This window comes from Syzygium oleosum, unplaced genomic scaffold (assembly GCF_021117445.2).
Source record: "Syzygium oleosum isolate NSW1041296 unplaced genomic scaffold, Sole_v2.1 Sole_v2.24, whole genome shotgun sequence".
NCBI lineage: Eukaryota > Viridiplantae > Streptophyta > Magnoliopsida > Myrtales > Myrtaceae > Syzygium > Syzygium oleosum.
In genome coordinates, this window is record NW_026607508.1 from 1,164,052 (window position 1) to 1,181,845 (window position 17,794).

At 39.3% G+C, this 17,794-nt stretch overlaps 2 protein-coding genes across 19 annotated transcripts; both read left to right on the top strand.

Moving 5' to 3' along the window:
- The first annotated feature begins 4,331 nt into the window (after nt 1-4,331).
- On the top strand, nt 4,332-16,558 carry LOC115668588 (disease resistance protein RUN1-like). Of its 18 annotated transcripts, none has more exons than XM_056302562.1 (11): nt 4,332-4,950; nt 6,523-7,618; nt 7,710-7,988; nt 8,509-9,363; nt 10,740-11,873; nt 12,418-12,744; nt 14,212-14,257; nt 14,385-14,435; nt 15,378-15,473; nt 15,612-15,707; nt 16,182-16,558. In XM_056302562.1, the coding sequence occupies exons 1-5, from the start codon at nt 4,478-4,480 to the stop codon at nt 11,481-11,483; spliced, it is 3,447 nt and encodes a 1,148-aa protein (XP_056158537.1). In that variant the 5' UTR covers nt 4,332-4,477; the 3' UTR covers nt 11,484-11,873; nt 12,418-12,744; nt 14,212-14,257; nt 14,385-14,435; nt 15,378-15,473; nt 15,612-15,707; nt 16,182-16,558. The 18 variants fall into 18 exon arrangements, with proteins under 18 accessions (XP_056158537.1, XP_056158536.1, XP_056158538.1 ...); XM_056302561.1 differs by having other exon boundaries at nt 10,740-11,519; nt 11,607-12,744; XM_056302563.1 differs by having other exon boundaries at nt 10,740-11,519; nt 11,629-12,744.
- On the top strand, nt 15,396-17,113 carry LOC115662240 (uncharacterized). The gene is made up of 3 exons (XM_056302515.1): nt 15,396-15,473; nt 16,351-16,623; nt 16,733-17,113. The coding sequence occupies exons 1-3, from the start codon at nt 15,396-15,398 to the stop codon at nt 16,823-16,825; spliced, it is 444 nt and encodes a 147-aa protein (XP_056158490.1). The 3' UTR covers nt 16,826-17,113.
- Nucleotides 17,114-17,794: the final 681 nt, after the last annotated feature.

Sequence of the window (17,794 nt, forward strand, 5' to 3'; positions counted from 1 at the left end):
CAAGGAAGCCAGAAAAGTTTTATTTATTTATTTATTAGAGCCTTTGACAAAAGCTAACCTAATGACATGAAATACTTCAATTACAGAAAGAAAAATGAAGACTAAACAGATCAAAGCCATTTCCTCGAAGCTGATATGCGGTCTTGAGTGAAAATAAGTCCATTTGTTCATACCTTTTACATGTCTCGGTCCAGACTTCAGCACCATTTTTTCCCAAAGTTCTATATTATCAATAGATGTAAAATTATTTTTTGCTGGTACACTTGATTGTGCGTGTAATTTGTATATCTCTTGAGTGGTTATGTGGTAAATTACTATATGGCAAGGAAAAAACAACTTATCAGAGGTTGGGGATGAAATTTCGAGGAAGACCGCCAAAGTTGTTTTTATCAGCGGGCCTACGACCTAGATCACGAGAATCCACCACCCTAAAGTTGTTTGTCGGTCCCTGCAATAAGCGAGTCCACGAGGACCAGTACCGATCTACACTGCTCACTAATCTTGTCGGCCACAGATATGCAGTCTTCAGTGAAAATTGGTCCATGTGTTCACACACTTTAGATGTCCTGGACCATCCTTAAGCGCCATCATTTTCCCGAGTTCTAAGAAAAGTCGCGCATCTCTTTCGTTTCATGCTGGATGACAGAGTTAAAGAAATATGTGAGGGGTCGAGATTTCTCCGAAATCTCCATTCGACCGGCTGAATACCGACTCGAATGCTACCATGGTGGATTTATGACTATCCCAAATAGAAGAGGGATCGCTGATCTCGCATTTGATGGGTCAACTGTTTGATTGATCTAAATCGGAAACTCTCTAAATCATCTCGTATAAATTATGTTGCATCTGCCACAAATCCAGAATTAAGACACTGCCTCCTGCTTAAACTTAAAACAACCACTCTATATTTGCCGCTTTGCTCGTCTTCAAAATTGCCTCAGGAATTGGGACCGCTACTTTTTGCCTTGAGATTTTTATTCTGCGTTCGAACGGGAATATATTGGACAATTCACCTATGGCAAATTAGGAAAGAAAAACGTATTCTCGCATAAAACCTTTCTTCATAACTATCTCAAAGCGTAGTTCTTCTGACTAGTAAAGCTGAAAACTTTCTCCCTCTGCTTTAGAAAAATTTCATAGGCTTGACTTAAAAGTCGTTACTCTTCTTTTCTTTTGGTGCTAGGAGAAAAAGAAGATGCCTTGTCTCACGGTGGAGAAAGCCTTGCTCGGTGCGTAGCAGGATCAACAGTACACTCGAAACGTTCAAACTTGACTTGAATTTGACGACAAGAAATTCGAGGTTGAGAATTTATAATGAGAATTTATAATCTTCCATTGATTAAGTTCAATTTTTTTGCTACTCGCTGACCAAATTCCTCTTACACCTATTAATAGATCATGAGAATTAGAACTCGTTCTTAGGCCACAATATCATCTACTGCGATTGAGGGATCAGGAACATGGCTAAAAATCTGATACACTTGCAACATTATGATCATTCCCCTTATTTCACAAATTCATTTAATAAATTCGGTTTACAAAGGATGATTGAGTCGTACACATTATGCGATGTCCATCCTTTCAACAGAGGAGATTTAGCGAATCGAGATTAGACAAGTGATATTATTTTTCATTGAATTCTAAAAAAGACAGTTCGCATGCATAATAACTAACGTACTAGTAATTGATGCTGCCACAATTGCACACATAATAATTAATAGAATTTTAAGAGAAATAAATGTGCTTTCACCATGACTATCTTGAAGGGTGGTTCCTCTAACTATAAAGCTGGAGACTATTTCCTCCCACTTTGGAAAAATTTCACGGGCTTGACTTAAAAGTCGTCACTTTTCTTTTCTTTCGGTGCTAAAAGAGAAAAGAAGATAAATTGAACTTGAACTGTTGAATATAGTAGACTCCAGCTTTCGGTTCTAAAACCACTTCTCTAGAACACATTGTGTTAGTGGCATATATCACCAAAATATAAGTCAAGTGGCACTATTGATGAGAGGTTATAAATTACAATCAACCAAGCTCCTTAGCCATATTGAAGCAATAGAACAATTGCAGCATGCGCCAACAGAGAGAAGGTTAGGTGTTCCCAGACCACCACATAATTATTCGTTCATAATATTTTGCCTTAGAGGAAAGTCAAAATTTATAACACTTGATATTGAATAATTAATTTGGTGGTTGATGACACGATGCTTTGAACGTAGGGAAAAGTGTCAAAAAAGTCTTAAACCTTTTGCATTAGTGCCAATTTAGTCCTAAACCTTTTTTTGGTGCCAATTCAGTCCTAAACCTTTTGCATTGGTGCCAATTTAGTCCTAAACCTTTTAAATTGGTGCCAATTCAGTCCTAAACCTTTTGTTTTTGTGCAAATTTAGTCCTTCCGGCCAATTTTGACCGGAATTTGCCGGCGTGGGCGCCTCGCCGGCCGGCGGCGGCCGCTAGCGCCGACGTGGCGCCGACGTGGGCAACTATAATATTATTTTAATATTATTTTGAATATTTATTTTTTTTCCTTTTTTTTCTTTTTTTTTCCACTTTTTTTTTTAGTTGTCTCCCTCCTTGCTCTGGCCGGTCGCCGATCCGGCGATCGGCCAGAGGCCGGCGAGCTCGACCTCGCCGGCCACCGGCGAGGGCGGCCTCGCCCGGCGAGGGCGAGCCTCGCCGGATCCGGCGAGGTCGGGCCTCGCCCGACCATGGCGAGCTCGCCCTCGCCGAGGCCACGCGAGGTGAGCCTTGCCATGGTCGGGCGAGGCCCGACCTCGCCGGCCTCTGGCCTCTGGCCGGTCGCCGGACCGGTGAACGGCCAGAGCAAGGAGGGAGACAACCAAAAAAAAAGTGGAAAAAAAGAAAAAAAGGAAAAAAATAAAAATTCAAAAAATATTAAAATAATATTATAGCTGTCCACGTCGCGCCAGACCGGCAGGCGTCACGTCGGCAAATTCCGGTCAAAATTGGCCGGAATGACTAAATTGGCACAAAAACAAAAGGTTTAGGACTGAATTGGCACAAATTTAAAAGGTTTAGACTTAATTGGCACCAAAAAAGGTTTAGGACACTACCCGCCGGGTGGCTCCTGGAGCGCGCACTCTTCCTCTCGCAAAGGTTGAGTGTTCGAATCCCGGGCGCCGCAAGGTGACTTAACCGGTGGCACGTGTGTGGTGGCTAGCACGTGTCGCCTCCGGGGTTACTCCCATTGTCGGCCGTGCGGGGATTCCCTGGGTTACCAAAAAAAAAAAAAGTTTAGGACTAAATTGGCACCAATGCAAAAGGTTTAGGACTGAATTGGCACAAAAAAAAGTTTATGACTAAATTGGCACTAATGCAAAAGGTTTAGGACTTTTTTGGCACTTTTCCCTTTGAAAGCATCTTAACGTTTTCTCAACAAAAAAACAAACAATTATGGATGAGCTGCTGTTGGCTCATTTATTTAATAAGTTGATTAAAATAGCATATCCATTTATAAAGTATCAATACGTGTCACTTTTATATAAGTCTGATTTATCTTTTTAACCATTACATTTCTATGATTGAGAATGGAGAATTTAAATATAAATGGGAGTAAAAACTATATACTGTCAACAGTGTTGATCCACAATAACTGAGCATAAGACATTATCTATGATTAACCATTTAATATTACGATTTTCTACATGAGTCCACAGTACTTTTCATGTTTGGAATTTCAATCTCCAAATGATTTGAATTATGTGATAAAGCAAACGTAAACTATTTAAACACCACATGTAGAGACAACTCTAATGAATTTTTTTTTAAAACCAATACAAAATTTTATGCCATATCGTATATATTTAATATGCACGGAGCCTGAATTTTCACAAGGCTTGAACATCAACTTTATTGCTTGATCATGTGCAGTATGGGAATACATACTGCTTCCTTTTTTAAGACTGCAAATCCCTCGCAGATTTTAATATATGAAAGACAAATCCTCCAACAAAGAGACGGATGCCATTTCCATTTCGAGGAAGCCATTAAAAGTTTTTCTGATTAGTGAGCCTATGACCAGATCACAAGAGTCCACCACCCCGAACGCTGTTTCTCCACCACTTTTGTCGGCCACAAAGAGGCTTGTGTCCATCAGAGAATCGGCTTGTGATTTGGCCACACTTGATTGTGCGTGTAATTATTTATCTCGAGTAGTTCTTCTCGGAGGACAGGGATGAAATTTCGAGGAAGACCACGAAAGTTGTTTGTCGGTTTGTGATCTATAGTCCCTACTCTTGTCGGCCACAAAGAAGCTTGTGTCACGCGGTTGCACGCGGCCTTCATTTTCCAAAGTTCTAACATTATTCTTTGTTTACCCTACCCAAAAATAAGTCTTGCATCTGTCCTTTAGTATAAGAATAGATCAAAGAAGATCAAGCGGCGAATGCACTACCTGAAAACACAGATTCAGATTTTCAGCGGATAGTCATTGCTGATTGTTAAACTCCATCGTCCAATGGCGGCTTCATCAAAATCCGAAAAAATTTATGACGTCTTCTTGAGTTTCAGAGGCACGGATCTGCGTAACAACTTCGTCGGCCATCTCTACCAAGCTTTACACCTGATAGGAATATACACTTTCCGGGATAGCGAAGAATTGAAAAAGGGAGACCAAATATCACCTACGCTTATGAAGGCCATCGAAGAATCATGCATCTCAATCATCGTTTTCTCCGAGAACTATGCTTCCTCAACGTGGTGCTTAGAAGAGGTGTCCAAGATTATGGAGTGCAACGAGCAAAAGAACCTCACCGTTCTACCAGTGTTTTATAAAGTGGACCCAAGAGAAGTGAGAGGGGGCAGAAAGAGTTATCGGAGAGCTCTGGCTAAGCACGAGTCCAAGTTCGGGAAGGATTCGGAGAAAGTGAAGAGATGGAAGAAAGCTCTTTCCGATGCCGGTAGCTTGTCCGGGTGGCATTTGAAAGATGGGTAAGTGAAGCTGAGTTTATAATTTCTGTAAGAAAAGTAATCTTTACAAGCTAGTAGACATATTGTTTTTTAAAAATAAAGATAAATAAATAAATGGACGCACACATGCTTGTAAGTATATGTATACATGCTTCATCTTATGATTCCTAAAAATTCTTGAGTTGCTTAAGTTTAAGTTAGCAATTTCATAAAAGAATTGGTGAGTCTAAGTGTAGTTAAGAAAGATAAATAAAAATTGAGAAAAATTGATAATTTAAAAAATAAAATTGGCAAGTAACTCAAACGAGAATTGTTAACTTAAAACTAGTTGGTAACTAAATCGAAGAAAAATTGGTAAATCACTCTAATTAAGGTTGACAAAATAAAAAATGAGTTAGTAAGTAACTCAAATGAGAGCTGTTAACCCAATAGAAAAGTTGGCAAATTAAAAGAACAAGTAAACATTGATAAGTAGCTGAAGCAAGAGTTGGTGATTCAAAACTAATAGGTAATTATTTAATATTATCAAAGATGGTAAATCACTTAAATTTCTTTTAGTAATTTCAAATAAAGGTAGTAAATTTGAGGCCATTAGTTATGCAAATCAAATTTGGTAAGTTAGTACGAAATGGGTAAAGTGCAATTTATAAAAAGTCGTTGATGATTTCATAAAATTGTTGGTAAGTTACTAATAAGTAATGTAAAAGAAAAAATCGCCGATCTTTTTTTTTTCCGACAGTTTTTTGACACTTGCCAATTATAGAATTCTGCCCTTGCTAAGCCCTATTACATTCGGGTAAGATCTGTAGCTCTTTCTTTTGGATCCTTGCTGCCCTCTTCAAAGTGTAATAGAAGTTCTAGTCATTTTATCAGTGGGCTATTGAGGTCTTCACGTTTCATTTTGGTAAATTGAGTTCTTATAGATTTTTTTATTTTTGTCAACCAAGTCCCAAACTCGTTACAAGTGGCACTTTGAGTTCGAAAAATCACATATGCCTATCCGTAGAACAGACACGTGGCTTTCCCAATAATAGAAAATTGACACTGGGACTTTATCGGTTGAAAAATTTACTGACTCATTTGAACAGAATAAAAGATTAAATCTTGATCGACCACCAATGGACAAAATGTTAAGTAGTGTTATTGCACTTACCTCTTTTCTTTGAAAGGAATAAAAAAGTTTGCAACGCTTGATTCAGGAAGATTAGTGTTTATTGGCCCAGTAAGGCAACACCACATCGTGCTTCAGGGTATTTAATAGTTTGGAAATCAAAATCATAATCACAGTTTTAAAGTCCTAAATAGCGCTTTTTGATTAAGTGCATAAATAAATCACATATAACAGTCAAAAAGAAAAATAAGTAAATCATTATGTATAAAAAAAGAACATGAATTACTTGGATAAATCAAAGTTAAAACCTTGAACACATTTTGATTCGTGTGGAGCTTTGATAATCTGAAAATATGACGCACCGCTGTCATTTTTTTTTTTTGGTCAGACATTGCCCTGTCATTAGTAGTTAGTGATTGCTCACTATTTGCTTATTCAAATCCCTAAAATGATGCCACAACTTCCTTTTCCGTTTTTGTCAGAGATGAGTCAGAGCTTATACAAGAAATTGTGGAGAAGATCTCCACTTACCTAGCCCGAACACCTTTGCATGTAGCTAAGCATCCGGTTGGGATAGATTCTCGAGTTGTTAAGTTGAAATCGATGTTAAATCTCGAGTCTGATGATGGTGTTCTCATGGTGGGATTATGGGGACAGGGAGGTATAGGGAAGACAAGTTTAGCAAAAGCTCTTTACAATGCTATGTTCAGACAATTTGAGGGTTCATGTTTTCTGGCAAATGTTCGAGAAACTTCAAAAGGTAGCGGGGGTTTAGTTACTTTGCAAGAAATATTACTAAATGATATACTATCACCGCAACAAAGATTAGTAGTGTCCAATGTCGATGGAGGTATTCACCTAATAAAACGCAGACTTGGTCGCAAAAAAGTTTTCCTCATCCTTGATGATGTGGATGACCGGTGCCAGCTGAATACATTAGCAGGAGAAAAGTGGTTTGGTAATGGAAGTAGGATCATCATTACCACAAGAGACAAACATTTGCTAACTTGTCACCAGATAGATCAAGATCACGTGTATGAAGTTAAAGCACTAGATGACAATCAAGCTCATGAGCTGCTTAGCAAGCATGCATTTCAGATGCACCAAATCAGAGCAGATCTAGTGGATAGAGCTCTGGATTATGCTAAAGGCCTTCCTTTAGCACTTGAGGTGCTGGGTTCCTTATTGTGTGGTACAAAAGAAGATGTATGGGAAAGTACACTGACGAAACTTTCTAGGATTCCGGACAGAACCATTAATAATGTGCTCAAAGTGAGTTATGATGGACTCCATGAAAATGAGAAAGATATCTTTCTCCACATTGCCTGCTTCTTTAATGGGTGGGCAAGAGAGTATACAAAGAAAGTTCTCGACGCTTGTGATCTTCAGACAGTTGCAGGATTTGATATTCTCATGAAGAGGTCCTTGATAAGCATTGAGTGCGAAATCCTTAACATGCATGACTTGATTCAAGCGATGGGTATAGATATCGTGAACCAAGAATGTCGAGATGATCCCGGAAGACGCAGCAGACTATGGTTGTATGATGATGTTGTTGATGTTCTGTCACGTGACATGGTTAGAATTGTGAATAAGATCAAAATTTTGCTACTAATTTTTTACTCTAATTAGTGAAAGTGCATAATCTAATTTAATCTTGTTTATACAGGGAGATTGTGCCATAAAAGCCATAGTGTTGGCACTACCTGAGCAGACGGAGATGTGTATCGGTCCTGATGCTTTTACAAAAATGAGAAGGCTGAGATTGCTCATCTTGCGCAACGTGCATGATTCTTTCCAAGGTCCTATATGTCTTCCTAATGAGTTAAGATGGTTTGAATGGCCTGGATGTGCTGGCCGGATTCCAGAATTTTCCTCTGGGCCAAAGAAATTAGTGGGACTTGATATGAGTGAAGGCAATATCACAAGAATCATAAAACAATTTAAGGTGAGCATTTACCGACATAGACCTTTTTATTATCTACTTCATTTGAATATTTATATGCGTATTATATGTACTAGTACACAAAAGGAAGTGGTGTTCCTCTGTTTCAGGCATCCCTTCGCTATTTTCTTTCAAAATGACCCTAATTACTTGGTTAGAGATATTTTTACGTGCAGCAAAATTAGCATTTAAAAAATTAAGTGGAACACCTTTAGTAGAAATATTTAATGGAAACATTTTGCTGTAAAAATAGACAATACAAAGGAATTTTGTACATAGATGTGGAAAGAGAAAGATATTTCAAGGTTTGAAATTTCTTTATGAAGGTCATTCCATCATATGAAAATTCAAATTTTAATATTAATCTTTTAGAGATAAAATAGAATAACTAATGTCACGTAATTGTCCACTGGTATAATATCTGTAAAATAAGTTGTTGAGGATAATTGATGGAAGGAATAAAAAAAAAAGATTGAAATCCCTTTCAGAATATTTATTAAAGTTGGTTTCGCTGTTTTCGCAGGAATTACAAAATTTGAAGTACATTAATCTCAGTTTTTGCGATTCGTTGGTTAGTATGCCCGACCTCTTATGTACTCCAAATCTTGAGGAATTGGCTCTCCAATATTGCAAAAACTTGGTAGAAGCCCATCAATCGATTGCACATCATGAGAAGTTACGAGTGTTGACATTAGAGGGGTGCTCTAAACTTAGTGTTTTTCCGAATGTGCTCAAGTCAAAAAATCTCCAACGTCTTGATCTTAAAGATTGCGGAAATTTTGAAAGGTTCCCTGATATTCCACATAAACTCGAAAGCTTGAAATCGCTTTGTTTACAAGGGACTGCTATTAAAGAACTTCCTGCATCAATAGAAAATCTTGTTTCTTTAGAGAGAATGATGTTACATAATTGCAAGAACCTGGTAAGTCTTCCGTCTAGCATATACAAGTTACAAAATATGGAAAGATTGATCCTTAACGATTGCACAACCTTAATTGGGTTTCCAAAGTACGAGGATTCTGCTGATGCGTCAATGAAGATGGGACTTCCGAGTTTAAAATATTTAGACCTTGAGGGATGTAATCTGTCTGAGGTGGAGTTTCTTGGGAATCTTTCCTGTTTTCCCATCTTGAGACGTTTAATTCTGTCGAGGAACAATATTACTAGCCTTCCAACATCCTTCGGTAAGCGCAATCATTTGTTCAGATTGGCAGTTCAAGATTGCTATCAGTTACAAGAGATTCCCCAGCTTCCACCATTTTTGGATGACCTTTGGGCGCCTAATTGTGAATCTCTGCAAAAAACTGGAAATTTAATTTCATCTCAGGATTTTGTTCGAAGACGGTTGACCATGGTTTCCAATTTCACACCTGGCGAGGTTAGACACACACACACACACACACACTCTCTCTCTCTCTCTCTCACACACACACACACACACAAATATGAAGTGGTTGTATATTACAATAACAGAAAACGAAAGATTGGAGGCTTTAAGTAAAGCAAACAAATATGGGGGTAAGTACAGTGCAAGTGCCATAACTTTTGTACGGAGGACACTTAAGTGCCATAACTTTTTTTTGGCTCACTTGAGTGCCATAACTTTCAAAAAAGATCACTTGAGTGCCACTGACGAGTTGGTCGTGAGGGCTTGAAACCGCGGCTTTTCCGGTTGAACGGTGACCTTCACGGCAAGGCGAGCACCACCAGCTTGAAGAGAAGGTGTCAGTGAATCATTCCATGGCCTCCGTTTGTCTCAAAATTTCCGTTTTAGCCTCCGTTGACGAAGTAAAAATGCTTCGTAGTCACACAATTCAAGCATTTTATCGAACCGATTTGTGTGACTACGAAGCATTTTTACCTTCGTCAACAGAGACTAAAACGGAAATTTTGAGACGAACGGAGGCCATTGAATGATTCACCGACACTCCCTCTTCAAGCTGGTGGTGCTTGCCTCGCTGGGAAGGTCACCGTTCGGCCCGAAAGGTCGCGGTTTCGGGCCCTCACGACCAACCCCTCCGACAAGCTGGTCGTGAGGGCCCGAAACCGTAGCTTTTTCGGCTAAATGGTGACCTTCCCGGCAAGGCGAGCACTACCAGCTTGAAGAGGGGGTGTTGGTGAATCATTCCATGGCCTCCGTTCATCTCAAAATTTCCGTTTTAGTCTCCGTTGACGAAGGTAAAAATGCTTCGTAGTCACACAAATTGGTTCGATAAAATGCTTGAATTGTGTGACTACGAAGCATTTTTACCTTCGTCAACGGAGGCTAAAACGGAAATTTTGAGACGAACGGAGGTAATGGAATGATTCACCGACACCCTCTCTTCAAGTTAGTGGTGTTTGCGTCGCTGGGAAGGTCACCGTTCGGCCGAAAAGCCGCAGTTTCGAGCCCTCACGACCAGCTCGTCAGTGGCACTCAAGTAATCTTTTTTTAAAAGTTATGGCACTCAAGTGAGCCAAAAAAAAGTTATGGCATTTAAGTGTCCTCCGTACAAAAGTTATGGCACTTACACTGTACTTATCTCACAAATATGAAGTTGTTCTACATGTGGAGGCATGTAATGGAGTTGGCTTCCGCTCTTTTATAGAAATGATTTCTATCACATGAGACTTGTATATTAATAGAAGCAAGGATCAATGATCTCTACTCATTTATAGAGCTCCAGTTAAAATTGGAATTCGCTAGGATTACTTACTAAACTCAAATTGAACTCTTCTATTTGGGATACTTTCTAACGGTTTATCTTATAACAGAATAATTGTAAACCCTCTATTTATCTCCTTAGAGAAGGGATGTCAACGTGTTCACGCTCTTTTCATATCCCTGGAGGAGAGATGCCAGAGTGGCTCCAACCTGTTGAAGAGGAATTCGTATCTTTCATGGCTTCAGAGGACTTATATAACAAGTTTCTAGCATTGGCTATCTGTTTTGTTGTTAGTAAAACAAAAGAGCGAGGAGAAATAAGAATAGAACGATATGTTAATGGCCAATTGCGGCGCAATGGCTATGATGGTTGGGCAACCAATTCGCTGGATATGGATCATATCGTGCTTTTGTTACATCCACCATCTACAACATTTGGAGAAGTTGATTTTAGTCAAATTGATGGGAGTTTTGTACAATTTAGGCTTACAATATCGGGTACAATCGTGAAAAAATGGGGATTCCGAATAATATGTAAGCAACTAGAGGATGACTTAAAGGTTGGGATTCAAGATAATCAGCTTATAGATCCAGCATTACTCTACGAGGTTGGTCACGACTCAACAAATTCAGAAGCCGAGAGTTCACATATGCACAAAGTCAATCCGATCGAAATAGATCTACAGAAAGACTTGCAAGATTGTCAAATGAGTACTGAGGAACATAGTCAAGCAATATCAGAGAGAAATCATGAGCTCTTCTCCCATGAGGCATGTGAACCAAGACCTTGTGGACTTCTAATTCGATTGGCAGAGATGAGTATGGCAGTGTTTGCTCGCTGCTTTTGTTGTTAGAATGATCGAGAAACTTGCTAAGGAAGCAATTCGTAGGTAAGCAAACTCAGCTGATCTTCATTACAATGCCTTTTCTCTTTTCCCGGTTCTTCTCGTCTTCTTTTCTCAATAACACGCTGTTAGTTGCCCATATATTTCCATGGAGGTATTTTATGTGTCCACTTCAACTGGTGCTGACTTTGCCAGCAACAATAAAAGAAATGACCAGCCTTTGTAGAGAGAGCTCGACAAGCAGAGAGAAGCTCGACCTGCTTCTCGACTTCATATCGAGATAATGAGTTCGAAGGTTGTGGCTGGAGAGTCGAATGAGGGGGGGCTTGGGATGTGCATTGAATACAACTTCCATGGAGTACAGAGGACGAAGGCATCTGAGAAGATAGAACGCTCTCCGTAAGTTGTTTATCTAACCTTTTGTTCTCATTTTTACTTTCTCCTTCCTTGCGCTTTCATTTCCATGTGTGTATTTTTCGTTTCAATTCATTTCCTTTCCATGTTAACTTCGATTTCCGATGCATCCGCTTTTCTTCACACTTAGTTAACGCATAGATTCATCACTCAATCCAAGCCCCATTTGCCATTTTCATACTCGAGTATGGAACCATGGAGCGATCCCAATCGCTCTCCTTTTGCTCTACTATTACTGTAAATAGATTCGAATACACGATTGTTAGCAAATTATCGGCAACCTCAGTTGCATAGTGCCCCGCTATGTCATTTTTTCGAAAAAAAAAAGACTTTTTTTTTAAATTATAAATGTCGAATTTTCCTCGAGACAAAAGGAACATATATATAAAAAAAAAACTAATTTTCGGCTTTCTCAACAATTAACCTTCCATCATAATAGGAAATATGGCATATCTTTTGATGATTCGCTTGCTTAAATAAATAAAATTACCCACTTTCCATCTTATACATAAACAAACCGTCTACTCAGAAAAAGGAAGGAGCTTTTCAAACTCCACCGAGCACCGCTTTCGACGTCACGACTCCTCCCTCATCTTTCCATCCGACACCGCCGAGCTCTGACGAAATGGAAGATCGCCGCCACCTGCCGACGGTGGCGACGAGCAGAAGAAGAAGAAGAAGAAGTTCGTCTTCCGGAAACAGAGTCCCCGGCGAACCGACGGCGGCGGAGACCGGCCAGCGGAGGCGACGGGCTACCACCGCCGAACGAAGCCATGGAAACTGGTGACGTGGCTTCGGGTGAACGATTCTCTCCCTGAGGTTCGTTCTGGGCTTCATGCAGCTTGCTATAGATCAGGTATCGCCTGGCACATCCGAATTTTATTTGAGTTGATGTAATACTTGAGCTGGATTTTGAATTGGATTCGTTGGGTGCTGCAATTGCGCGGGAACATGAAGAATGTGTAGTTGAATCTGTTCGAGAGACGTTGAATGAGTGTTCTTTCGTAAGTTCAGTCTGTGGATGCTTGGTAGTGAATTCATAGGTTATCGACGTTACGCGCTGCAAAATTAGCGACAATCTCTGGAAGGTATTGCTTTTCTTTCTTTGTTTTCATAGGTGGCGATTCATTGAAAGAAGTAGGTGAAGTCTAGGTTCAAAGGAAAAAACAAGCGAGGCAGAGTGAAACAATGGGAAGTAGGGTGTATATGGGTTGGTTCGGTCCCCTTTTCAGGCAAAAAACTGAGCCAATCCGGCCGCTGCAGGTTGGGACTTGGGAGGGAGGGAGGGATATATGGATGGATTTGGGTGCTTTTGAGGTGTCTAGGAAATGTGGATGTGGATGTGTATGTAATTATCATACAGATATGCTGCGGGTGATAAGTTTGCCAGGAGAATTGAATTCTGAGAAACCTTCGATCACTGGGATAGGGCTCTGTCTCTATGTTTTATGAGGGGCTCCAAGAGGCAAAACCGTAGAGGAATGAAGAAGATGCAGTGAGATGGCAAGCCACCAGGAAAGGTTGCTTGACAGTCGAGTCCTTTAACCACATCTTAACTTTGGCAACTAGGGAGAATTGAAAACCAAATTTACTTGGAGTGTGAGAGTAATATGAACATTGGTTGTGCCCATGGATAACTGGTTAGGGAGTTATTTTCTTTTGCCCTGTGGACTGTAGATATGGAAATGAATTAATCGCGAGAAACAAGGAGTTTATATAAGTTATTCACTACAATAGAGAGAAAAGCACAAGAAGCTGATTGTTAGTTCTAATTTTTAAGGCCTTCGCATCAGTTTAGAGTTCTCTTTTCATCATGATATGCCATAGCGTTTATGAAGGAAAATGACCGAGAAGCTAATAACTCCCGGAAACTTCTAAGAATGTTTGAGGGAAACCTGATCAATGAAAGATAAGCTTCTGAGGTACCAATGGTAGGACACACTGGAATGAGAAACATGTAGTTTCTCAAATTAGTTGCTGTTCTTGCTTTAGTGCTGTTAGAGCCAAATCAGCTTAAAAGTTACGTGGGATTTGCATCTGAATCACGAGATGAGTATGTGGGGATAATCATTGCTTGAAGTTAATGACCGGTATATTATACAAGACCTGCAAGATCTTGATCATATAGCTATGAGACATGCATTCATTCCATCTGTAGCTGCATATTGATGTTGAAATATCTCTACTGGTAGCAACTTGATGCAGATTTCCTCTTGAATTGCCTGTATGCATGTGTGTGCATGCTTGAGAGAATTTCTGACTCTTGTCCTCATATTTTTTTCTCCTAAGAAGTAACAAGAGCTATTTGCTTTTCTTATATAAGGCAAAGCTTGCTCTGGACTGCCTTGAAGTTCCAGTTGGGTAACAAGGTGCATTTCAATATGATAAATTATTTTCTAATTCAGATGATTAGTATTTCAATTTTAATTAGTGAATAATCACAGATTGTACTTTGTTTATATTGTACTTTGACTGACTAGCTGTGTGATTGTTAAGGATGGGAACATTATTGCGGCGGGAAGAAACCAGACTAATGAGACACGAAATGTATGTTTATCATTGCTTCTCCTTCCCCTTCTATAAATTTTGGCCAACAGCACTTTGTTATCCCCTTGTAGTTTATTGTTGATCATTTCATGTTTCTCCCTCAATTGTTTCTTTACTAGATGAAAAAACAATATATCTGAACAAATCTATTAATAAGTGGAATTTTCCATGCATTATTAGGCTGCAAAGGGTTTGGTTCCCATCATTCGTTCATAAAATATGTCTACCGCTAACAATAACAATAATCTTGCATTATTATAGACGTTGTTTTACGTTTTTCATTTGCTATTGTGCTTTGTCTGGAACCATATTACGTTCTTTATCTGCTTTGGGGAAAGTTCCTGATGATATTTTCTTAGGCCGTATGGTAGCTAGACTTTTGATATGCTTTTTCTGTATGAAAATGCATTGTGAGCATTGTATTGCCTTTTAAGATCTAAGAACCTGCTCATTGGCCCCATTTCTTCATACAATGACCACATTTACACAAGTACTTTAAGCTGGGTTTCTGGTAGACATCTCTTATCTAATATTCTATTGCTGTCACATTAATAGATATGTGGTGCAAAATAGTTGATACGAAATATGTGGCCCGTTTAGTATCTCGTGGAGCATAATAAAAAAATAAAGACACCTTGCTACAGGGATATATATATATATATGAAAATACTGTTAGAAAAGTTGGAGGTGGCTAATCTAATAAGAAGCCTCTTTTTACAAGTGAGATTCTCAGCCACTTCAAGCGAGTATCTTGTTGAATTCATGTGGTATGCCCGAATCAATCTTATGTATATTCTCAATCAGTTAACTTGAAGGAGAAAACATTTCTCATGAAATGCATTTCCTAAATTTATGTTGAAACTACATTAAGAGCAACTGTCTCTCTGACAATGCTCCTTAATTTGATATTCTTGCTCTGTTTTTCTCCTTGCGCTTTCATAGGCAAGAAGACATACAGAGATGGAAGCTCTTGATGTTCTTCTTGAACAGTGGAAGAGGACTGGATTTTCAGCTGCAGAAGTTTTCAGTATGCTCACTGTATGTGACGTGAACCATGCATAATGTTTGCAGCATCATTATCGATCATTGGTACATCTGTTGATCATACTGAAACAAAGCTAAACTTTACTAGAATTTGTTTATTCATATGATTAGATGACTCTTACCCATTTTTAGGTATAAAGGAGGAATTTATGGCTGTGCAAACGATAAATTTGGAGGCTGTGGCTCAATACTGCCATTGCATTCAAGTAGCTCTGAGGCATGCATTAGGTCAATTTCTGAACTTGCTTTTGTTGCTGGTTTTGTATCTACATAGCTTTACTATGAAATTGTGACATACGACAATTGACAACTAAAGCTTACTGAAGGTTTATGATTCCTTATGTTTGTTACTGGTGAATGTGGGTTTGTAGTGATTCTGTACGTTGTCGCACTTTGAATATTGCAACACATGACAGTGAAAATAAATGGAGGTTTATGGAAAGTTTCATAAACCTTATCTTTTCTGTCAATTTTGTTTGGTGAATACTTGTCAATGTCGTTTGGTTTGCTAGATGTTTGTTCATTTGGCTGTGCGTGGTTAATCTGATGCCTTATCTTTCAAAAATTTGCAATCTTAATTTAACTCGCAACCTTTTAAACCGTATGGATGAGTATATGTTTTTTTGTTTTTGTTTGGGGGTTAGATATTTGGTGATTTCTTTTACTGATTCATTTCCTTTCTCTGGGTCCTTTTGGGATTAGAAAATGGTGATCTGATAAGTGAAAACAAGAAGGATAGTGACAGCGGTGTCCAGATTAACTCCCCAACATCTGAGGACCACCCTCCCTCATTGAATGAGGCATTGAGGACTTAAATTGTGGAGAATCGCTGTCTCCTCCGTTCACATCTATGAACGAGCCTCTAGGGTGAAATGCAGTTGTTCAAACTGTTGAGGAAGTGGAAGCTGGAGATGTTTTACAGATCGATCAGAGGGATGTTGAGGAAGCTGTTGGTGATGAAACTGATGGTCAAGGAACTGAGTTAAAGTCTAAAAGAATTCTTATAGTCAAGGTTGTCAAGAAAGAGGAAACCGAGGAAGAGTTGGAGAATGCAGATATCTACATCGAGAGGCCCGAGTCCGCGAAGGAATTGTACAATGGAGAGAGTGAGAGTTTGCCCGTGGCAAATTCGGCAGAGCAGTTGGTATTTCACTTGTTTTTGATCAATTGTAGCCTCCAAATTTATGATTATTTTGAATTTATGCATCAGAAATGGAATCTGCTTAATTACTTACTGAGCTATTGCTCCGCAGCATGAGGTAGTGATGACTCCGAGAGTGGCGCAAAGGACTTCATGGATGAATTGCTGTGGATTGCTTGATGTCATAACTGGGTCCAGGGCATAATTTCCAGGTTTGTATTTTCCAGTCACCTGGAAAATTGGTATGGTGGTTTCATGGCGGAGAATAGTGTCTATTGCATTCTATACCTGCATAAGCTAGGCTTTGTAATATAGCAGCATTTACATTTTTATCAAGGAGTGTCTACTCTTTGATGTCTCAGTTGTTACCTTTGAGGTTAGGCTAGTGCCGAAGAACTCGACCATCGTGGAAAACTGTAAAATTCTATTTGTCAAGCGCATAGACTCGTGTTTGCTTCCCCATTTCTATAAACTCAGTAGTTACTTCTGGATACTTCTACATCTTACCTATATAAATGAACTTGTTACTTAGCTTGGTCGACATTTTCACGAACTATTAGAACCCTTATTGTGCTCTCATGGTCCTCAAGTCTGAAAATCATTCTTGTTGGTGAGATGCTCCTCAAGTTTACCACATCCAACCTGCAAGTGCTTGGGGTCTGTTAGCAGCAGCAGTTTACTACGGCTGCTCTATACTTATTTGCTCCAGCCGATGCACTTTCACCGAATCACGTTTTGATTTGTGCGGATTACCTCGTTCGCTATTCCAACAACAGTACATATGTTGACCGAAGGGAATACAGCCTTGGCAAAGAATATATGGCTTTGGAACCGAGTATTTTCAGACTTGCACCCGTGAAAACATCCGGAGCTTCCTCTGAACGTGAACTCTCAAGCTTGATTCCTTCTAATGTCTTTCGGATGCAGAGAGAACTGGGAATCGGTTTTTAGTTGAAAGACGGTGAGCTCAGCAAAGAACTTAATGGTTTGCTTTTGGCCCGACGTGAATGTTATATCATCCTCGGATCTTGTGCACACGTAGCTCATGCCCGATTGCTTTTCGCGCCGTTTGGTTTGATATGGTATTTCTAAAATTGTAATGATGCGATCGATTGTAATTAACGGCTAGCGTACAGTAGGAACAAAACAGAAATGTGCCTAAACTACATTTAGT